Genomic DNA, 24,243 nt, shown 5'->3' with positions numbered 1-24,243 from the left:
GAATGCAATTTCATTCCATAAGCAGACATCAAATTAACCCCCCGCCCCCGCCACCCTTCCCTCCTCATCACGATCACACTGGGAGCAGCCAGCAGCACGAAGAAAAAACATGGGATTGCCTCCTCCTTCCCAGGATCTGACAAGATGCTCAGTGATGGAGCGCCTGTCGGGCTGAGCTCTGGGTTCAGTGCCAACAGGCCCTGGCAGGTGCCTGGCTGCGGCGGAAGAACAGCAGTTACAGCTTAACTAGAGGCAGAGGATGGAAAGACATTCAATTCAGCTGAGAGGGAAGAGTAAATGGGAGCTAGACAAAGGCGGCTGACTGGGAGGCTGCACGTGCTGGGGCCCTTCCTCCTCAGGGAGATGTTGCTGGTTTAGCCAGGCTGCCCTTGACCCTGCAAACCTTCAGGACCAGCTCCGAGGATTAACTTCATGCCTGTAAGTCTAATGACCAGAAGTAAAAGTGCTGCCCCCAGGCTGAGCAAGTGTGTGTGTGCTGGGGAGCTCTTTAAGGCAGAAAAGAATGAGGGGAAAGCAATGGGCCCTTTATAAACCATCGCATGCTATTGGTAACTCACCTGCCCTCTCTGTTCTCACTACCCCTACCCTGATTCATGCCCTTATTATCTTACACCAGTGCTGGATGCTTAACTGTCCTAAAATACAGCTTTTATTATGTCAGTTCCCTGCTGAAGAACCAAAAATAGCTCTCATTTTTTTCTAAGGTAAAGTCTTCCTTCCTCAGTTTGGCAACCAAAAATTGCCTCTATTTACTACTTGTGCTTACTGTGTATCAGGCCGTGTGCTGAGTGCTTTATATACAGTCTTCCTTTTAATCCTCATAATAACCCTTGTGAGGGAGATATTATCTTAATTTTCCAGACTAAGAAGCAAAGGATCAGTGAAGTGAAAGAACTAGAGCAAGATCAAACAGCCAGAACAAACTGTAATCTGTCCTCAGCCTGTCTATCCAACGTTACCTCCATTTTCTTCTTCAGACTTGTCTGTTCTAATCCAGTGACACGCTCTGTTTAGGGCAGAGTACTGAAAATGCATGAGCCTGAGATCAGCTGTGTTACCCTGAGCAAGCTACTTAACCTCTCTGAGTCTCAAATGAGGATCACATCGGCGTCCTAGACTGTTGTGCCTGTAAATACAAGCAATGCATTTATATATTATCTGGCACCATGTGGGCACATTACAATATCCTTAAATCCATTAAATTCTGCCCCTCAGCATCCAGCATCCTTCCTTCCTGAAATGTTTCCTACTCTTCTCAGCTGTTGGAATTGGACCCAGTCTTCAAGATCTAAGTCAAATTCCCAGCCTCTGGGAAGCCAGCCAGCCAGCCAGCCCTGCGACCCTGGCCTCCATTGATTTGTCTCCACTCAGTCTGTAGCCGTCATGTGTCACAGAATCCGCTCCCTCATTCTGTGGTTGCCATTTCCTATCACCCCAACCAAAAGGTAAGCTTCGTAGGGGGCTTTATACCCCTCACTATTATGCCCTTCCCACAGTAGGCACTCAATAAACATCAGCTGATTGACTGATGCCAGGAGTATAAATTCTAGCTGCTAACAATTTTTTTAAGAAAGTAATACCAACCAAAAGCAAACCTACTGCCCTTGAGTTGTTTCTGAGTCACAGAAACACTATAGGACAGACTAGAACTGCCCCCGCAAGGTTTCCGAGGCTGCCATCTTCACGGAAGCAGACTGCCACACCTTTCTCCCATAGGGCGGCTGGTAGGTAAGTCCGAAACTTCGCCCTTTTGTTTAGCACCTGACTGTTTAACCACTGTGCCATCAGGGCTCCTTTGGGAATAATACACATAGGTAGAATACTCACCTGAGTCAAATGGGTAGATGTGACCACTGAAGTCTTCTGTTTGCTCACTCTGTGTGGCCTAGGGAAGGCAGAGAGCCTTCTCACAGCTGGTCTACTGCCTCTATCTATGTAACTCCCAATAGGGAGGGCTCTCACTTGTGGTGTGCCTTCTGCATTCTCCATGGCCCCAGCCAACCAGGGAAGTTCGGAATAGGTTTTCCAGGTCCTGGCTATACACATGTCTGTAGGAGCAATAGCCAGAATCTGAGCTTTCAGAAAAGAAGCAATTTCTGGCAAGGTTAGGTAAACAGGGTTTAAATATTTCATCCCTGTTCCCAGAAGAAGCACAGTGAGTAGAGGCAGCATGTTATTTTGCCCACAGTGGGAACAAGGCATGCTTTCCATGGCTTCTGATGAGTTCTGTGGCCGTGCCCGGTTCCCCTGGCCATTTCTGGGTTATATCAATGTTTGATGAAAACCCTCTCAGGGGAAATCAAATTTTTATAAGAATTTAATGACAGCCTATCCAGATGTGTGATGACTTGATAGCTCACTAACCCCTTACCATCTGATTTCCTCACTCAGGTACTGCAGAAGCCCTAGAAAAGAAAAATGGGTGTTTCCCAAGACCCACTTCAAGTTCATACAGAAGAGAAAAGTACTGCCCTTAGTAAAATTTCCTATTGAGAAAACCGTGTTCCCTCCTATCTGACTTGGGCGCACCGGAGCTTTCAACTTTCTATCCGTATCCACGGTGCTCACAGCACCCAGCCACGCCTGAGGACAATGCACTGGTCTTCGTTCATGCGTCTCCTCCTGGGCTGACAGAGCCACAGGAGTACAGGGGAGGAAAATCACATTCCAGTGAGGTTCAGTTCTTAGACACTATCAAGTCAGCTCAGAATGTCTTTCTGGCCTGAAGTCAAGGTCTTCCTGGCCTGTGTCAGATGCCTCACATAGGCTCCTACAGTCTGGCTTTAAATCTTATGCGGCACTATGAAAAGAAGTCGGAGGCTAGTCCGTGTGTCAATGTACTGGTATCGAAAAAAGTAACTTCTTTTCACTTATCCTCAATGCCCTAAGCACACATTGAGCTTTAACACCCCTAGGAAGGAGGCCGAGTGGTGCGCATAGCACAGATGGCAACGGACTGGAACAAGATTCATTCCACTGCTCAAAGCAAGTGCTGGAGACGGTCAAGGTTAGAATGCCAAGGTGCCCAGCCTCCCCACTCACTCCTGCTCAAACCATCACTTCACCACCAAAGCGGTTCTTTTTGTTGTTGTTCTTTTTATTGCATAGGTCACAGTAAAAAGAAACAAGCACTGATACATGCAACAATATGGGTAAAGCTCAAAAATATCATGCTGAGCAAAAAAATGCAAATACAAAGAAGTACATACTGTATAATCCCATCTCTGTAAAGTTCTACAACAGGCAAAACCAATTTAGAGTGAAAGAAATCAGAACAGAGGTTACGTCAGTCTGGGAATGGATAGACTCAGGACAAGCAAGAAGAACTTCCTGAGGTGATGAAAACAGTCTTTATCTTGATAGAGATATAGGTTACAAGAGGGTATGAATTTGTCAGAGCTCTTCGAACTGTAACAATTAAGTTCAGTCACTGCATGCAAATTATACCACAATTAAAGAAAAATTAAAAGGCACAAAAAGAAACAACATTGGCTTAAAGAATCTCCTCTTCCTCCTTCTATTCCTTCCTTCTTTCAATGAACAGATTGTATGACCAGCTACGTATTAAGCACTGGGGGAAAAGAAGACTTAATTCCTCCCCTCACGGAGTGCACAGAGGAGATTAAGAGAGCTTCTTCCTCTGTTCTTGGTGGCTCTCAAACTTTTTTTGAACCCCAACTCAGGAATATATATATTGCATCTTACATTGCAACGCACGCACACATGCATGTGCACAACGCAAACCTAAAATAAGTTTCAAAAAAATAAAACTTAACCTTACTTGTGTGACGTACTCTGATATACTCTACTCTATTCATTTAAGAAAATGGGTCAAAACCAATAAAAGCGATTTCATGACTCTCCTAATGGATCGTGATCTAGTACAGGTTGAAAAACACAGTCTTGGTGCCTCCTGTGATTGCCTCTGGCACTGTGGCTGCCCAGTGACAGAAATCATCTGTCTGCATGTCTATGAATACTTCCAGGGCAAAAACTATTTTATTTCTTCTTACACCCGTAGTGCAGAGCACAGGGCCTGGCACAAAATCTCACCACAAATAATATTTACTAAGTATTTACAGAGCAGAATAATGTTATTGTTATTATTATTTTTTTTTTTTTAAAAAGACAGGAGCTAATTGCCCCAGGGGAAAAAAAAACAAAACAAGACACAACAGAAACTCCGCAACATGGAAATAAGAGCAACTCTACTACCCACGTGGCCTGGAATGCTACCACACTGGACTTACTCAGAGCAACCTAGACCCACGCCCTGGCTGAGTGCTGAGGAGGCTGGCATGCTTCTTTTACAACACTTCATACCACATTCTGGGAAGTTAGGCTCTCAACGTACTTTTTAAAAAAAACAAACCTAAGTGATGAAATGAAGTGCAAAATAGTTTGCTTCTTGGACTGATTTTAAAACAGCTGCTCACACCTGATAGTCTCTGGGTGGTATAAGCGGTTAATGCACTTGGCTGATACCTCAAAGGTGGGAGGTTTGAATCTGCCCAAAGGTGCCTGGGAAGAAAGGCCTGGCAACCTACTTCCAAACAATCAGCCAATGAAAACCCTATGGAGTGCCGTTCTTCTCTGACACACATGGTGTCGCTTGGAGTCGACTGGAAGGGAACTGGTTTTTTTGGCTCATACCGGATACAGGGTCTGTGAATTGCCTAGGCTGTGACTGATATGGCAGCGGCCCCTTTCTTTTCCTGAGGTCAGCGTTTCAGTGAAAGGGGTGGGAAAGTGGCTCTGGAGGGCCAGACCAGGGGAAGAGGTGTAGCAGACTGGATGGTCTAGAGGTGAGATAAACAGCAGAAATTGACTACAAGTATGAACCGATTCTCTTCCCAGTCCTGAGAACAGGCCTCTGTCCCAAAAGTGAGAAGCTGCTCCCCTGAGGAGGCAGAAAGGATCTGTTTAGGGCTTTGACCTCCACTGAAGGACAGTGTTCAGATTGGCATCAACAAGCAGAAACAACAAAGAGGCGCCTGAACAGGAATCAGGCTCCATTTACCCAGGGAATCAGTGACACCCAGGGCAGTAAGAGGCTGAGAAGGTGAAGAAACAGGCCTCTGTATTTTAGAAAAGCTCCTCAAGCAACTCTGATAAGAGGCCAGATTGACATGCCAATTCTTCAGTTTATGGGGGGGAGGGGCGGGGGACTAGAGCAGGAAAAGGGAGAGGTCCAGAATAGTCACGTGACAAGCCCAGGTGACCCCAGATGACCTGGCTGCTTATATGAGTGAATCTTAGCCCAGAACTCAGAACACCCCCCAACATGATGTGAAGGTGTGGAAGGTTTGCTTGTGGAGAAATCAAGGCAGACAAGCTTGCAAGGTCTGTCCGCTGAGAGCCTGAGGCAAATGCCAGGCCTCAGAGACAAGACTGGTCAGGCTACTCCTAAAGCCCTGAGCACTGGGATGCTGATGCTGCATCAGCTGGCTCCAGGGTCCCCACTTCCATGGTTGGAGGCGGAGGTGAGAAAAGGTGTACTTACATAGTTTCAATCAGGGCTGGTTTAGAAACTGGACCACACTGGAGCCTAGGGGTGAGAGGGTTCGTAAGACTCAACTATAAGTTTTAGGGGAAGCAGCATGAGAAAAGAGGCCAGGGCTGACCAAAGACAAAAAGTTTATCCTTTGTGGCTTGTTGCTGCTAGTTGCTGCTGAGTTGATTCTGACTCATGGCAATGCCATGTGTGCAGAGCAGAACAGGCTACATAGGGTTTTCAGTGGCTGATTTTTCAGAAGTAGACCACCAAGTTTTTGGCTAGCAGTCGAGAGCTCAACCACTTGCACCACCCAGAGACAATCCCTTGTGGTTGCCCCATGCAAAACATGTACCTACTAACATGCTTCTGTTCACCTTTGCACCCCATATCAGAAGAAATGGGCCAGATGTCAGGGGCATCTAGAAATGCTCCTAATCAGGATCTTAATGTGTGGTGTAACCCTCTGTACCCCTAGATTATATAACTACAAAATGGAGATGGTAATATTTAGCCATAAGAGTGATGTGCCAATCAAATGAGATGATACTGAGAAACATAGGTTACAACATCCTAACTTTTTAGCTCTTGCCACTAACTTCTGTAAAGTACAAGTAGCTGACCCAATGGAGTATTTCCTGGGGGGTGGACGAGCATAACGGTTATGAGCATGGGTTTGCTAATAAGATCTGGGTGCAAATCTTGTCTTGGTTGCTATCGGCTGACTCTGGGTAAGTTAACTAAACTTTCTGAATGTCAATCTGTAAAAATGGAGATAATTGGCCTTCCTCCCAGGGCAGTGGTGAGAATTAAATGACATAATGTGCGAAGTGTGTTGCCTGGTACCTGGCACATGGCAAACGCTTGATGGATGGTGGCTACTATCTTCATAATTGTTCTCTAAATACCCTGAGGTCCCTGAGCAACAGAACTGGGGAACAGTGACCAGGGTTCCAGCACTGGGAAGGAGGTAGCCTTGGACCCCCGGCTTCAAGCACTTACATCAATAAGGTCAGACAGGTCGTGGATGTAGTACTTGAAGACAGACGCATTGGTGGCCTCCAGAGCCAGTAAGTACTCATTCCGGGCTTTAATGGCCTTCAGCTTATTCTCCGTGTACTTGGCTTGGCGCTGAAAAGGGAACAGAAGTTCAATTTTACTTTTTTTTTAAAGGGGAGATTGTTCTCTGAAAGATGAAAGTACAGGACATTCAAGAACCACAATTATGCTGCTACTCCCAATGCGCGTCTGCCTTAAATTGGGTTCTAATTCTGTCTAATGAGATTCCAGGGCATAATGTAGATCAATCCAGGAAAGGTTAATGAGGCGCCCTATGTCAGATACATGGCCCACTTTGGTTGTATCTGCAAATGCCATGCTCCATCCTGGCACTGCCACCTAAAAGGTGCCACTGCCCCTGCCCCTGAACACCTGACATCTCAAGTCAAACTCTGCGTCTACAGCCCCCCAGGTGATAGGATTTGGCTCTATTTGTAAAATGGATTGGGAAAGATGACTACTAGTTTATCTGCCAGAGATTAAACACTGGGAGCCCAGGCGCCTCAGTTCTTGCAATTACTAGGATTTCTTCCACGGTAGACAATAAGGACTCACTTCTGGCCATCAGGCAGTAAAGGAACACAGAGCTCCCTTGCTCTGCTCTTCAGGGCACCTGCTAGGAAATTTTCTATCAGTCCTGCTCCCCAGAGTGCCCTCCCCAACCCTTCAGCTGTCAGAGCATGCCCACCTTCTCCTTCATCTTCTCAATCTTCTTCACTGAGCTCCTCCGGACGTGCTTTTCCTCAATGCGAACGTTGGACGAGGAGTCGGGGGAGCGTGGAGTCTGCCGGTCCTCCTGCTTGACCGATTTGCCAATTTGCTTCTCCTCCTGCTTCTCGGCCTCCTTTAGCTTGCTCTGAGCACTGATGCTGTCGGCATTGTACATATGATACGTCTTCATGACCTGCAAAACACCCCCACCCCCACCCCCAGAGGTCAAGCCAATGGGGTCAATTCTCTGCTTTACAGACTAAGCTGGACCGCTCCCCCATGAAGCAATATCCTGATAACCATCTGAAAGATTCAGAAGTGGTTGGTTCAGTGAACATTATATATTAAAGACTACTCCAAGGCACAGGGAAGCAAATTTGAACTGAGCCAACATGTCTTATTATTAAAAGAACTTCATGTCCACCATATATTATTTATTTCTATTTATTATCATTTGTAAGCATTACTCTTTTATATTGGCCAAGTGCTTTCTATTGCTTAGTTGCTTCACAGTACTGAGCGGACAGGAAACAACACTGCTCTCAGGCCCCGAGGGCCTGGGTAGGAACCCCACAGAGGGCAGCACTGTGTTGTAGCCCGCATGTTTTATACCTTAGAAAATGGAGGAAAGGAAAAGGTCCCAAAAGTTCTTTATATTGGTCTGGCATTCTAGGGAGCCTTCTGGCCTGCTTTATCCAGATCAAACACCCTCTCTTAACTAGAAGAGCAGCAGCAACAATGGCAGCTACCATTTACTGAGTACTTAGCATATTCCAGCCTGTGCCAACTGCCACGGCGCAGCTTCTCATTTTATCCTGGTGGCAATCCTGTGATCTAGCAGCAACCCTACGAACACTGCAAACCTGCACAGTGATTCAGATAGAGCCTGGGAAGAAAGGAATAAAATCCACATCAAGTGCAACCAGAGGTACCACAGAAAGAATGTAGTATGAAAGAAAAAAAAACAAAACAAAATCTGTTGCCATTGAGTCGGTTCTGACTCAGCGATCCCATAGGACAGAGTAGAACTGTCCCCTAGGGTTTCTAAGGAGCAGCTGGTGGATTCTACCTGCCGACCTTCCACCACCAGGGCTCCAGTATAAAAGAAGAGGGGTATGAGTTTCTAATATGCCATCAAAACAATGTCTAGGAGTCCAGCTCTTTTCGTTAATGAGAAGGCTGAGAAACTTGGGACTGGTGTTTGTTTCAAATCTTTCCAAACTATTCCCAGCCACGTGGTACTTGCTCTTCCCTACTGAACTCTCTGTTTCCACACCAGGGAGCCTCTAGCTTCTATCTGGATATCAAAAATGCTTGATAATAAATCAAGTAATCCGAGGCTCTAGAGTGCTGAAATTCTGATGCGGTGGGATTTCTTTGACAGGGAGAATTACAGAGAGTAGGAACTGGGATATAGGCGTGTGCGTGTGTGTGTGTGTGTGTGCACGTGCTCATGCACATGCACACATTAGGGGGTCTGAACAAGCGTGTGATATAATAATCATCTCTACCACTTAGTACATGCCGTGTGCCAAATACGGGGTCTGAACAAGAGTGTGATATAATCATCATCTCTACCACTTACTCAGTACATGCCGTGTGCCAAACACGGGGTCTGAACAAGAGTGTGATATAATAATCATCTCTACCACTTACTCAGTACATGCCGTGTGCCAAACACGGGGTCTGAACAAGCGTGTGATATAATAATCATCTCTACCACTTACTCAGTACATGCCGTGTGCCAAACACGGGGTCTGAACAAGCGTGTGATATAATAATCATCTCTACCACTTACTCAGTACATGCCGTGTGCCAAACACGGGGTCTGAACAAGCGTGTGATATAATAATCATCTCTACCACTTACTCTGTATATGCCGTGTGCCAAACACTTTCTGAGTGTCACCTCATTTAATCCTCATAGCAACTGCATGAAATGTTACTATTTCTACTTTTTTTAAATTTTTTTATTAACTTTTATTGAGCCTCAAGTGAACGTTTACAAATCAAGTCAAACTGTCACATATAAGTTTATATACAACTTACTCCGTACTCCCACTTGCTCTCCCCCTAATGAGTCAGCCCTTCCAGTCTCTCCTTTCGTGACAATTTTGCCAGCTTCCAACTCTCTCTATCCTCCCATCCCCCCTCCAGACAGGAGATGCCAACACAGTCTCAAGTGTCCACCTGATACAAATAGCTCACTCTTCATCAGCATCTCTCTCCTACCCACTGTATTTCTACTTTTAAAGATGAGGAAACTGAGGCTCAGAGAGATTGTCTCATCCAAAGTTACACAACTAGTTAATGACAAACCAGGATTCAAACCCAGGTCTGTCAGACTCCAAGTCCACACCCTTAGTCACTAAGCAACAGTGTTTCCCCTCTGTATAGGACTGGGGCAGGATTAGCTGGGAGGAAAGATGACGACAAACATATAAAAACTGCGCAGAGTCTATCCAACCAGCGTTGTCTTGTTCATACTAGTATCTATGGGATGTACTTAGTAATTCAAGCCTACCTCAAAGGTTAGGAAAATATCTTAGTTTCCCTTAGTAACTCATTAAGGGCCTGCCATTGGCTGATTCATAAGAGCCAATGGTCTACCCACGAGAAGAGTAGATGTGCTCAGAAGCTAAAAACATAAATGCTGGTTGGCTAAGGGTCTGAAGCAGTCTGGGGATCTAAGTCTAGTGAGAGTGTCCTGAAAGAGAAAATATTCACAGTGGGTTTGAGTTAGAGCAGTGGTTCTCCACTGAGGGCTATTTTGGCCCTCAGGGAACATTTGGCAAAGTCTGGAGTCATTTTTGGTTGTCACGACTAGGGATTTGCTACTGGCATATAGTGGGTAGAGGCCAGGGATGCACAGGACAGTCCCTCACACAAAGAATTATCCAGACCAAAATGTCAACAGAGCTGATGCTGAAAAATCTGAGTTAGAGGGACTGTGTGGGTACACTAATCCTTTAGGATAACCTGGAAGTGTGAGAAGAAATGAAAAATATTGGGATATTGACAAAAATTAAAGTACATTAGAGTCTAAATTATGCCCCATTTTGGATACAGAATACTTTGAATCAGCTTTACCTATTCTGAATCTGACGCCATTCCCCATAAATGTAAGATCTACTCTGTTTCTAGGAGAAGTGACATTTAACAACTGATGGCATTAAAAAGCTTTTCTAAGTAATTCACATGATCCTCCAGGTCTCCAGATTGACTACGAAGTAGAAGCAGGCATCTGTTATTCTGGCTGAAGAAGGGTAGACAAGAGGTTCTTTTTACCTGCTAGAAACCACCTGACCAAGGGATGCAAAAGTTTGAGAGAACAGTTATAAAAGTGAGCGATTGTTAAGAAAGTGATTTTCTATTTCATGAAGGTGCATGATAAAGAGAAAACACTATGAATAAATGTGAGACCAAAAAAAAAAGCTCAAAGAAACAATACCAACAAGATAATAAATTAAATCATAAAAATAAAAAATATATATTGCTCTGTCCTCCTAAAGCACTTAAAGCACTCTCTTGCTAAAAGAGAGTAAAACACTCCCTAGTGTAAAAAAAATAAATAAATTCCTAAGGGCAAGCCCCACTTCTTCACATGTGCTCTCCTCCACAGGTGGGAAATGCGTCATGCACACAGTGGTGCTTTCACAATCAATGTGGTTACCCAAACGACTTAACAACGTTGAATCTCTCCTCTGTGGAAATATGGGAGAATTACTAGTCCCTCTAACTCAAGGGAAACTGAGGCACCCAGAGGCTGAAGCTTGAATAAGTAACGCCAAACCAATTGGGCAAATGGGGAAGCCAGGAGAGGGCATAGAGAAATATATATACATGTATAGCGAGGCAAATAAAACCAGAGGAAGAACTCAGAAGTCTAAATTCTCAGTTCTACAAAGACCAATCACTTTGAAAAACTAAATTTCGAGTTCATGCATTTAGCTCTGCTGCCTCCTCAAGCCACAAAAATAATACCAAAGCATTTTTAATATTAATTTTTTAAGGTAAACTGAGGAGAACAAAAAGAATGGGCATGGAAGCTGAATAGCTGGTACCAAAACCCACTGCCGTCGAGTCGATTCCGACTCATAGCGAACCTACAGGACAGAGTAGAACTGCCCCATAGAGTTTCCAAGGAGCGCCTGGTGGATTTGAACTGCCCACCTCTTGGTTAGCAGCTGTAGCACTTAACCACTATGCCACCAGGGTTTCCAAGTAGTAATTGACCTCTTGAATCCTTAACCAAAAGTAGGGACAGCCAAGAAACAGCCAGAGCCACAACACATCATGCAGTAGCATGAAGGTGGAACTAAAAACAGAGAAATTACTGAGTCTGTTTAAAAACAGTTAGAATCCCCAGATTCCCTCTCCCACTGGAATAGGAGACTTGAGGTTTATTCTCTTAGAGAAAGACTCTAGACTGGGGACACCAAGCTAGCTCTGAACTTAAGCCAGGAGGATTAACTGAAAATTATATACTGAATGTTAAGACAGCCCAGGCCTTTTCTCAGTTCAGCTCCCAAACATAGGCACAAGATCAGAAGAGCCTTTTCTGGGGAATCACATCATCCAAGACCTAGAAATATTGAGATCTGGTCTTCCCAGAGACAAGGCCCAGATGGCTCACCCTACCATGAAGACCACAGTTGACACAGAGCTTCTACTCAGCTTTTTAGTGACTCACTTTAAAATATGAGCAGACGGCTAAGCTGAGGATTACCAGACATTTGAGGAAAATATCTAATATTAAAAATCAAGACCAAAACAAGCAACTTAAAGGAAACAGAGAAGAAGACTTTAAAAACGATCCATCAATAATATCCCCAAAGAGATAAATGAGAAATGAAAAGCTACTGCATCATGAAACAAGAGCAGGATGTTACAAAAAAGGAACACTCCAGAGAACAATAAAAGAGCCCCTGGTAATTAGGACTCAATTCAAGTGTCACTTAAGAGACTGAATTCAGTACCCCTTCTCTTGTGCACACATGAAAAGAGTTCTTATCACCTCATATTTTCCTTGATGTTGTACTCTTCCATCTCTCCCTATTAAAACTAAATGCCTGGAGTTCAGGGACATTTCTTATTTGTCTTTGTATCCCTAATGCCTTGCACCAGGGACAAATAGGCAAGCAAAGCTGGGGGACTAAAAATTGCCACTGTTTCAAGGAAACAGGTGCTAAATACCAGTCTGAAGTGGCTCCTCAAGCAGACAGCTGCTGCACTAAGTCAGGGGACGTATATTCAGGAGGAGTACAAAAGCGAGCGTACCACAACAGTTTACTGTACTGTGGTGGCTTGTGTATTGTTGTGATGCTGGAAGCTCTGCCATTGGTATTTAAAATACCAGCAGGGTCATGTTTCAGTGGAGCATCCAGACTAAGACAGACTAGGAAGAAAGGCCTGGTGATCTGAAAATCCACCAATGAAAATCCTATAGATCATGACAGCACATTGTCTGACTTACTTGTTTTGGACATGTCAACAGGAGGGATCAATCGCTGGAGGAGGACATCATGTTTGGTGAAGCAGAAGGCCAGCGAGGATGAGGGAGACCCTAAAGGAGATAGATTGGCACAGGGGCCGAAACAATGGACTTGAACGTGCCAGCAATTCTGAGGATGATGCAGGACTGGGCAATGTTTTGTTCTGTTGTACATAAGGCTGCCATGGGTCAGAGCTGACTTGACAGCAGCTATCTATCTATGTAATCTATCCATATGTGTAATCTATCTCTCTATCTATCCATCTATGTATGCATCTATCTATCTATCTAATCTATCTATCTATCTATCTATGTGTCATGGATTGAATTGTGTCCCCTCAAAATATGCATATCTCTATTTGGCTAGGTCATGATTCTCGATTATGTGATTGTCCACCATTTTGTCATCTGATGTGATTTTCCTATGCATTGTAACTCCTACCTCTATGATGTTAATGAGGCAGGACTCAATCTACAAGATTGCATTGTGTCTTGAGCCAATCACTTTTGAGATATAAAAGCGAGAAGTGAGCAGAGAGACATGGGGAGCTCATACCACCAACAGAGCAGGGCTGGGAGCAGAACGTGTCCTTTGGACCTGGGGTTCCCGCACGAAGAAGTTCCTAGTCCAGGCTAAGATTGATGACAAGGACCTTCCTCCAGAGCCGACAGAGAAAGCCTTCCCCTGGAGCTGATGCCCTGAATTTGGGCTTCTAGCCTACTAGACTATGAAAGAATAAACTTCTGCGTGTTAAAGCCATCCACTTGTGGTATTTCTGTTACAGCAGCACTAGATGACTAAGACACTATGTAACCTATCTATCTATCTAGCTAATCTATCCATCCATACTTCTATCATCTATCTATCTACAAAAGCATACAATCTCGAGGGACAACAACACCCCTAGACTGTCTCAACATCTTTCTTTCTGAACTTTCTCAATTCTAGAGCTTCCTGGACTCTTCATACTCAGCCAATCCATGTGGCTTCAGTTCCCCTACACATGCTCCTTCTGTGGGAGGTTGCTAGGCTATTCCAGATACAGCCTTGAATATAACTGAGGCAGAGAATTCCAGAGCTCTCTGGAAGGCAGTATACTCCAACTTCAAAGGCATTCCTGGACCATGAGTCAGAAAATGAAAACCACTTATGCCATGGCCTACAAACCAGCCAGCTCATTACAGGGGGTGAGAGGGACACAGGGAGAAGAATGCTCACTGGGATTGCTCTCTGAATGGCAGCTGTGGGAAGCAGCCCCTGGCACAGAATGCCAAGTCAGGGAAATGAAAGGCCCTTCAGGCAGAAAAGAGGAAGGTACGGAGGGGCAGCTGGCCACTTAGGGTGGGAGTCTGGGCTTCCTGCCAAAGGTCTCTTTGTTTGTTAATGCCTGAGCCCTGCCCCTTGGATAATCAAGGTTCAAAAGCACTTAAATGACCCGCCCCAAAAGGAAATATTCGTAGGCACTAAGAGTAGCTGCAAGGTAAGCAGCTGAAAAATATGGTGGTGTTTCTTATATCTTTGGTTTCCTTTTTCCATTGCCCACAAATAGCTTCTATTGCCCACAGGGTCACTGAAATGAGAGGCATAGCATCTCTTCCTTGACTTCCTGAAGCTCTCTTTTAACTCCTCTGAGAGGGAGTGTATACAGCAAGTAATTTTCCAAAGATGGCATACAGAGGTCCAAGTTCGTACTTGATGAAACCACTATCCCACATAGGGCGATGAATCGTGGATTACCCAGGACTTGCCCAGTTTCAGCCCTGAAAGTCTTGTGTCCCAGGAAACTCCTTAGTCCCTAGTGAACTGGGACAGTTAGTCACCCTAATCCCATGGTGCCTTATTCAGGCTAGTCCTAAATTTACCTTGCTCTCCAGAAGACATAACTCTGTTTTCTGAATTTTCTAATGGCCTGTAGAATCTGCAAACTCTTTTAACTCTTAACTGTATTCTGGAAGTACGACTCCCCCAACTATCCCAATCTTCTCGATATAGACACCTTAGTACATGGAGTATTAGAGACACCAGGGTCCTAGAGGTTAGGGATACCCCCCCAAATCATACAGCTAGTGGTCAAAACAGGGTAGAATCTAGGTCGCTTAATTCAGGACCCTCTAGTCACTAGACCAGGTTTCTCAATCTGGGCACTACTATTTCGGGCTTGATAATTCTCTGTTGTGGGCATGGTGGGGGGAGCTGTCCTGTGCACCGTCAGATGTGAGCAGCATCCCTGGCCTCTACCTACTAGATGCCAAAGCCCCTCCCTCCCCCAACGGTGACAACTAAAAATGTCCAGACATCGTGAAATGTCCTGTGGGGGGCAAAACCACCCTCCTTGAGAACCACTGTACGCTGCTCTGCCTTCTCTGAAGCTTCCCGGTATTCCCTACTTTTTTCTCATTTCCACTGGCTACTAGAGGAAAATATTAATGTTTTATTTTAGTCTTGGACTGATTATAAAAGTTTGCAACCAATTTACCTCACGGCAGAAGATGCCGTGCCCAGCCAATTCTCAGTGTGAATACGAGTGAGAAGATCTGTGCTGTGCACTGGCTGTGGCCTCACAGTGGCCAGGAAAGGAGCTGGCCGGCATTGGACAGCCTGAAGACTACAGGCAGAGGTGCCAGCCAGGCCCTCCTCAGGCCGGAGCAGCAAGTTCCAGAGCTTTTTTCCCCTCAACCCAACACAAATGATACCCCTTCATTTTTTTTTTTTTTTAATGACAGCATATTAGGAGATCTAGGGCTCTTGGTAAAAGCCAACAGATCCCTAGATACTGTTGTTCCTCCACCGCCTAAAGCCCACTGCAGGAGCGGCACACTGGATTTGAGCTGGTTTGGGATTGCTGGTTATCTGAATTTCTCCTCCCCAGAAACAGGTGCAAACAGTGGAGACCCAAGACATTTAAGGGAAAATAAAAGGATTTGTATAATGACGACACGTGTCATTTTCTATCTTAGTGAATTCTTTGCCAGGAGGAAGGAGCAATACGCTCTTCTTGATGCCTAGAAGATGCTCTAAGATTAAAAAGCAGAAGTCAAGCATGAAAAAGCCAAGGGTTCAGGAAACTAAATCAGTCTGAAAATGGTTCCCAACAATGTGTTTCTACTTTTAAAAAGTCTTAACTTCAGGTGAGAGAAATGACAATGTGAGAGCTGAACCAAAGGGCATCATCTATCTACTTGGGTCCAGAGCAGAAATGCCCACCGAGTAAACTCCAAAACAAGCTGAGCATTACTGGAGGCAAGTCAGATGACCACACGGCCATATTTACTTGCTTAACAGTTGCCATGGCAAAAGAGCCACACCTAGGCATTTGGATCAAGAACATGGAATTCTTCGATTCCAAATGCCTGTGATGCATCACCGCTGCCTGTTCTTTCTGTGAATTAAAAAAAAAAAGCAGCGAGTATAAGCAAGTCAACATGGGAAAGCAATTTCATCTCCAAAACAGGATGGGGCAATCCTGGAGAATGACAAAGGGCTGGCACAGCCCAGCTGGAGGAGGGCCCTGGCTGCAGGCTTTCTTTGGTGTGTCTGTGTGAGTGTGTGGTAACTGTAATTAACAAAACGTGGCTGAGGGAACAACCACCACCGCCTCCCAGTGTATGAAGAAACACGCGTCAGCCCCGGGCATCATGTGCCTGGAGCACCTGGCAATTCAGAACACACTGTGTCCTCTCCTCGAAGCCAGTAGCCTGCCTCCTCACTGAGGCTGGGCTGCTGTAAAACCCCAGGGAGCTGGTACAAAGCTCTTTTTGCCTGAACTGTCCCTTGATATGGTGGGCACCTGGGACTCTGTGCTTCCCTCTAGATCACTGCTCTAGTCTCAAATTGGCACAACAATCCAAGACATGAAGCAAAGCCTGTAACAATAAATCCTTACCAACAGGCACGTATTCATGGTGCAATGCAGGTTGTGTTTCTTTCCAGTAGGTTTGGGGCCCCTGGTTCACTGCTAATGGGGTCAGCTGCGTTGGTGATCTGGGCCTTGCTCGCCTCTAGTGATGATGACCCAAATGAAGCCAAAGTGAGTGTTCATAGCTGAGGAAGGATCTTATTTTTGGGAAAGTATGTTTTGGCTCATTTGAGTTTGAAAATGAGAGTGTGAAAAAAAAAGACGGGTGGGGTCACCCACAATGGGGACCATGCACAGCCCTCAGCCTCAGCTCAGTTCTGTTGCTGACGTGACTGTGGCCACAAGATGCCAAATGCGGCTTCCCTCTGCTTGTTAAAGAGCCAAGCAGCCCATCTGACTTACCGAGTAGAGCTCATTCAGGACCTTCATCAAATCATCTTGGAGCTGCTGGCCGACTTCTTTACTCTGCAAGGAAAGCAGATGAAGGTTAATTGGGAAACAGAAGGAGGGGGCAAGAAAGGGAAGAGCAGTACTGGCTCTACAAAAAACACAGATTCCATTAAGGCCCATTATTTAACCTAGCAAATCAGATAACCACTCGGATCAGACCCAATTACAGTCAGATTACTCAAAGCGTTTTAATAAAATGAAATGTGCCCTTTCTATAGTTTAGCAAAGGCAATCGTGTGGACGGGGAATGGATTGTAGCCTTTGGTTTTTCAAATGGTCCCCAGAGAGCAGGCCTAAAGGCTACATCCTACCTAGCAACTGTTGTTAGGAGGGACAAGTTTTCTCAGATACATGACGTCAAACATTCCAGAGGATTGGGGAGGGAGGTAAGATGTGAAATAGGATGAAGAAGGAAAACAGACATAAACAGCCAAGGACTTCAAATCTCTAACATAATAGGAAACTCCAGGCAGGAAGGAACTATATCTCTTATTTGCTTTATTTTACCCTAAACTCACAGTTGAACCTAAATAATGAGAGGTTGCTAGATTAGTTATGTTACTCAATTCTGATAATATATATTAAGGCATCTCCAGCTGATTAATCCTGAGCAGTGGTGACTCTCAGATTCTTAGCTGCCGCCACCCAGGACTGGCATCTAACCACACAGGGAGAACAGTACATTTAGAGAGTGAGGAAGCAGGAAGGAAATAAGAGTCATGCCTTCTGTACAGAGTGTTTTATGCCAAGCCCAAGAAGGAAGGGGATAATGTTGATTGGCATTACTGGGTCACTGAGAGGGGAAGCCTTTGATTCATCTTCTGCCAAACAAACAAAAAAAAAACACCCAGTGCCATTGAGTTGATTCCAACTCATAGCGACCCTATAGGACAGAGTAGAACTGCCCCATAGAGTTCATCTTCTGCCAGCTCCTGCTAATTCTTCTCTACTAAGAATTCAGATACCACCAACACCCTTCTACCTGAAGGTATAGTACTGCCAGGCCTAGCTCAGCACCCAGGCACAAAAAAAAGGGAAGATGACTTACATGTCAGAAACATAATCATTAAGATTTTGCTTTTCCAAGATGCATGATTTTAAAAAATATTTTTTCTGATAACGAAAGTTATACAGTAAAAGCTGGAACAGGTGTAAGGGCAAACTTATCAGAGAAGGAAAATGAAAATATTTTCCACTAAATGGAGAGGGATAGAAAAGTGGTGACAGTACCCTGCCAGAGGCAGAAAACGTGTGAGACAAGGTGGTCCCCATCGAGTTCCACCTCTCACAGGTTTCACTGTATATGTTTTTTTTTTTTGTATATGTTTTTGTAATAAATAAAGAAACTGAAAAGTCTCAAGAAAGAAAACAAGAGTAATTCTTAATTCTCATCAATAAAAAACTGCCCTTTAAGACTGATGCTTATTCTCCTGATTTTCTCTCGTCTCTAATTTTATGAAATTGGAATTACATCACACACACACACAGTTTTTACCTTTTCCATTTAAATGTATGCTCTGAACATTTCCCTATGTATTGTCCTTCTATAACATTATAATGCGTTACAGTGATGTAGCTCCTGTTCTTGGACGTTTACTTTGCTTAGATTTTTTGTAATAAAAAACAACACTGCATTAAACTACTTTGTACATGATCTATGCACACACCACCCCTTTTCTCCTAGAAGTGACCTCCCTTCTCCAATTCAGAAATCGGGATCACGTGCCTTTCGGGGAAAGCCCAGCCCCAGCATCCCAGGAAGGGCTTCCGTGGGGGCGGCTGTGGAAGGGCTGACAGAGAAGAGAAGCTGCTGGGGCCCTGCCCAAAGACAAGGGGCATATTTATCCCCTGGAACAACTACTGGATCAAAGACTACTCATTTATACCACTCAATTGCTCTGGAGATAACTGTACCAATTTAAGATACCACCAGTAGCAATATAAGAATGCTTGTTTCCCTTTTTCTTCATCTTGACAATTTGATAAAATATATGGTATCTTATTGCTGTAATTTGCAGTCCTTTGATTCTCGTGAACCAGAACTTTTTATTTAAAACATGTTTATCAGCTACTTTAATTTTTTCTTTTCTGGTTTGTCATTTTTCTGTTAAGGTGTTCTCTGCCCATTTTTCTGTGACGGAATATGGCATATGTGTGACCTTTATCATGTAGGCATGGATTTTTATACCTGGCAGTGGAGAGAGGTGTGGAAAGAGCCCTGAATTGGCAATCAGAAGACTCTCCTTTTAGTCTCAGTTCCTCCACCACCAAGTAGATAACTTTGGATAACCTGGTTAGTCATTCTGCGGCTCTGTTTTTCCTTCCGGAAAATAGAAGGCTTTGGCTAAGCCATTCCTAAGGTCTTTCCCAACTTCTGCATCCTGTGGTTCTACAGGATCTTTTGCCTGGCTTCTCAGGTGCGTTTGAGGCTCAAACACCACCCCTGCAGTGTACAGCTGTGGTGGTTTCACACCAGACAGCAGAAGATAACAAGCAAGTTCTCCTCAGACGCTGAGATGCTCCACAAAATGGAGGGCTGCGGGGGCACCCTGTCAATCTCAAATTTACCTTTCCCAAAGTCTCTCAGCCAGTGATCTCAACCACCGCACGAAGCCTCTGCCTTTCACCTAAGATCGCACATACCAGCCCTTCCTTCCCATCGTGAGGAAAACTGCGCTCCACTGCAGCAGCAGAGACCCATGGAGTCCAAGTGAGGAGAAATGACTCAATACCAGCCCCAGAGTCAGCAACACCGTCAGGAAGTGACCCAGAGTATCACTTCCCACTGTCCTGCACTCCTGCCTCCAGGCCAGCCCCCCATCTACACCTAAAAAACCCAAAAACCCAATGCCGTCGAGTCAATTCTGACTCATAGCGACCCTATAGGCCAGAGTAGAACTGCCCCATAGAGTTTCCAAGGAGCGCCTGGTGGATTTGAACTGCCAACCCTTTGGTTAGCAGCTGTAGCACTGAACCACTACGCCACCAGGTGTTTCCCATCTACACCTACCGCCACCTTATTCTTAAATGGCAGCGGTCACAGGAACAAGCTCCCGCTGATCTACCCTGCTGCTTTCCCCATAACTCAAATAACTTAGCCCCAGAGTCGGGGGCACGAGGTGGGAGGAGAAAAGCATAGCCCATAAAATAACAATTAAGCTCAAGCAGATGTTTCCTTTCGTGTACTGATTAGTCGGGAGAAGGAAGGACTCAACTATTATCCCTGTTTATTTGAATAGGCCGCTGAAGCGGTTCTGACTTACTGCTCCACTGAGCGCCCTGTGGAGTACACTCTGGGGCTGGACTGGGAATAGGCGTGTAGCTAGCTCAGTTAAAATGTATGATAAAGCTTCCAGCAACTGGGAGCAAATGTGGGAGAGAGGCAGGAAATAGACAGTGCCTCTCCTTTCATAGGTGATAAAAGGCTACCCAGGTCTCTAACTCAGAAAACTTAACCTTGTGCCTTTAGGAGACGGTGACCCAGGAAGAGCTTTTTTGTGCTGACTGCTGTGGGGGGGGGGGGCGGGGGGGGAGCTGACAGAGAAGGGAAGCTGCTAGGGGCCCCACCCAAAGACAAGGGGCATATTTATTCCCTGGAACAACTAAACCTGATGCGGCTGAGCACAGGACAATGAAGACTGCAGAGCCTTTCCGCTCCCTATAAAAAAGCAATGGGGTTTGAGGCAGAGAAGAAACAGGATTTACAGAGAGTCTTTGTGCACTATCACACAGTCTGCGTCTCTTTTATTTAAAATTTCTTGGAAGAGAATGAGTCATATAAACATTGCAGGAAGCCAAAGAGAAGTCGGAAGAAAAAAATTACTCTGGGCAAAGTTTTTCTCTTAAATGTTTGTATAGTAATCTTTGCCTGGAAAAAAAAAAAAAAAAGAGATGCCTAAATTTAGAAGAGAGATGTGGCGTGGTTAACAATGTTGGTCTTATGGGATGGGAAGTGAAATGATATGCTCAGGCTGAGATCTTTTATTCTGAAACTCACCACCACCGGTTGGCCAGAGGGTGTTTCTCTGGGGCCCCCATCTGCCTGCTGTGCTGCTGAGGCAGGGCAGATCTGAAGACAATGCGATTGCAACAGCTCCTGCCAGCTGTGCGCTCACAAAATGGCAGGAATCCTCCCTTTTCAACAGATAACAGCATTAGACAACAGAACTGAGAGACGCAGCCCCAGCTCTCCAGAACTGTAACATTCCAAAGCCTCCTCACTTGCCCACAAATGGTAAAGGGTATGGCAGCAGAAATGCAGGGAAACACGAGGCTACACCACAAGTTCTAGGCTGCCTGGCTACCAGGCTGGTCGCACCTCTGGGTCTCTTTACATCATACATTTCCTGAGCTTGGATGGGTTTGTCTATTAGCATTTCCCAAAGAATACCAATTATGAAAGGGTATCAAAACTAGTTCTCATCAGGGAGATTACTTGATTCTCTAGCTAGTAATTTAGATCAATACTAGCATGCTTCCCAAGTTGGGGGTGGGTGGGAGGGCTGTTGCTTATTGTATCTCCACACTACAAATCTATATTATTTGACAGGCACAAAATTCTCCCCTATTTGTATGAAAGAAGAAAATGAAAAGAGGAAGGCATGTCTGAGCCATGTGGTGAGAGCTAATCTTAGCCCTGTCCCAAGGCTGAGTCTGTCAGTAGGTAGGAACAGTAGGGTCATTTGGTTCTCTGCTGATTAGCCTGTGTCAGCAGTTTTCCAACAACAACAAAAAAAAGAATCCAATTTCCAAGGGCACATATCTCCCTTCACCAGTGCTAGCATCCCCTCCCACTATAAAGATACTTCAGAGACCAACTGTTAACAAAATCCAGTTTGAAACTGAATTTACTTTCACAAATTTCAGGAGAAAGGACATGAACCTTACATACTGAGCTCTGGCAGCAGGAGGGGCACCACCAAGACCCAGGGTGGCCGTTTCAGGGGCACTTCTCTCTCCACTTCAAAGAGGCCAAGTTCCATGAGCTGGCACTTTGCGTGACATGCTTTTGGTAGGGAGGACAAGGCTGGAAAGTGTGGCTGTTTAGTAGCAAGGCCCGTGATAGGTGATAGTGGGGAGTGTGTCTGGTCTGTTCCCCACTCAACTCAGCCCACCAAGATAGGTGGCACAGTGTGAGGCTATGTGCTAGGTACAGGGAGCCAGGCGGTGGTGATCCAGTAGGTCAGAGCTCAGGAATGACTTCTGGATTCCACCTCAGCCACCCTACATAAGCAGGCCACTTGCTTATATGCAGCAGGGCTCTTTCTGTCCAGCATTCATTCGCTGGTTAAGATCCCACATGACGGCTCCAGGAAAGCTGATCTCCCTTACACTCTAGACCTCAGTTAGGACCTTATACTCTAGAGAATCCTGAGATAGTATAAAATACAAACATACTGAATTGCAGAACTGTTAACAGAGAGAAAGGCTGGGAGGCACCATGAGAGGGACTGGGATGTTCAAAAAATACTTTTTTTAAATTTCAAACCAGTACAATGCAGTACGTGTATTTACAATAAAAGTACTTCTTACAGGCAGTGTATTCTAGTATTTTCTATTCTGTTTTCTTCTATTTTTAAAATATTGGCCATAACTCACTAAATTCATTTTACAACTCATTAATGAGTCATGATACACAGGCTTAAAAAGATTGGGTACACTGTTCTTGTGGACTTAGTGAAGAAAACAGTGGCTTAAGGACTGGAGTCCACCAGCCAAGACAGGACCTAAATTAACTTGACCTCTCACTGTGGCTGATCAGGTGTTTCAAATAAGTTCAGTAACTAAATTCCTGCAAGCGGACAAGTGACTGGATTTTAAGGACTGGGCAATGAGTCCATCAGCAAATATTTGTAGAATACCTATTATGTGTCAGGCACTTATGGCTTGACTGTGAATACGGCAGTACACAAAGTAGACAGTTTAAAAGTTTACAGTCTACTGAAAGAGATGGACATTAATCTGATATCTGAGTATATCAGAACTCAGCTCTTCCAATCTCAAAGGCATTGACTAGGAATTGAACAGGACACAGTTCATTCTAGCCAAGGCCAGTTTAAAGTCAATTTTTCCCCAGCTTCCCAGAAACAGAAACCTGATTTTAAGAAATCCAGCTATTACACACTAAAACTAATTCTTTTTGATTTGCCTTTCTAAGTTGCTAATGTTTCAGGTTATAATGATACTGCTTTAGTATAAGCAACTCCCAAAGCAGTCACATTCCATTTTTAAAGAATCTCTTGAGCCTGAAAGCACCATAGAAACAAATCTCACTAGTAGTTCCGTCACTCAGAAGTTAATGGGTGTAAACTCTCCCAGTGGCAAATGTCGTATTTTTAAAAGAAAATGTCAGAAACTTGGCACAATCTAAGACCTAATACCAGTCTCAGAATTCATCTTCTGAAACATGAATGATTTCGCAATTAGGTTCCTGTTTAATTATCTGAAAAATTTAGTCTTAAAAAAAAAAACCCCAAAACTATTAAAATATGAAATCATCTAATGAAAGAGATAGATTATAACTTTCTTAAGCATCTCTTCTGTACTCCATGGTACTCAATCCACTACTTTGTACACACAGCAGCTATAAAATAGTTGCTGAATCAATGAGGTAAAATTTTAGCTTAGACTTCGACAGTACCCCTTCATATAACAAGAATAAAAAAATATGGCTGCATTCTCTTCATATAGGTTATTAAAGGTGGAAATTCCATCAGCAGTTACCCACCTGGACTCTGTCAGGTTACAGTTTGCAGATGAGCCCAAGAAACTGCAGTGCTTTTCCCAGGGTCACACAGCTACTCAGTACCCTGTCTAGGATCAGGTGAAGCACGAGAAGAGGGTTAAACATACAGGCTCTGGAGCAGGATTTTTAGTCTGGATTCCACACCAAAACTGTAAGACCTCAGGTAAATTATTTAACCACTCTATGTCCCAGTATGTGTAAAACAGGATAATAATAATGAAGTAATTCCTATAAAGAATTACTTATTCATAATTAATAAGGAAGACCAAAGATGCATTTGAATTATGGTGTTGGCAAAGAATATCGAATATACCATGCACTGCCAGACGAATGAGAAAATCTGTCTTGGAAGGAGTATAGCTAGAGTGCTCCTTAGAAGCAATGATGGCAAGACTTCGTCTCACATACTTCAG

The 24,243-nt window shown here is 44.5% G+C and overlaps 1 protein-coding gene across 14 annotated transcripts in view; it reads right to left on the bottom strand.

The window, feature by feature from the left end:
* SRGAP2 (SLIT-ROBO Rho GTPase activating protein 2) overlaps window positions 1-24,243 on the bottom strand; it is a 298,674-nt gene that overhangs the window by 89,881 nt on the left and 184,550 nt on the right. For all 14 annotated transcript variants that reach the window (XR_007513824.1, XR_007513823.1, XM_049858123.1 and 11 more), the window contains 3 exons: window positions 17,038-17,100; window positions 7,263-7,478; window positions 6,518-6,646 (listed from right to left, as the gene is read on the bottom strand). Coding sequence is in view for 12 of the 14 variants with exons in the window: in XM_049858115.1 (XP_049714072.1) it covers window positions 6,518-6,646; window positions 7,263-7,478; window positions 17,038-17,100 (408 nt within the window). In the remaining 2 variants the exon portion in view is untranslated. The remainder of the gene's footprint in view (window positions 1-6,517; window positions 6,647-7,262; window positions 7,479-17,037; window positions 17,101-24,243) is intronic.

The sequence above is a fragment of the Elephas maximus genome, chromosome 18 (genome assembly GCF_024166365.1).
Source record: "Elephas maximus indicus isolate mEleMax1 chromosome 18, mEleMax1 primary haplotype, whole genome shotgun sequence".
NCBI lineage: Eukaryota > Metazoa > Chordata > Mammalia > Proboscidea > Elephantidae > Elephas > Elephas maximus.
Note: the sequence above shows the minus strand (reverse complement) of the source record. Positions and strands in the feature narration are given on the sequence as shown.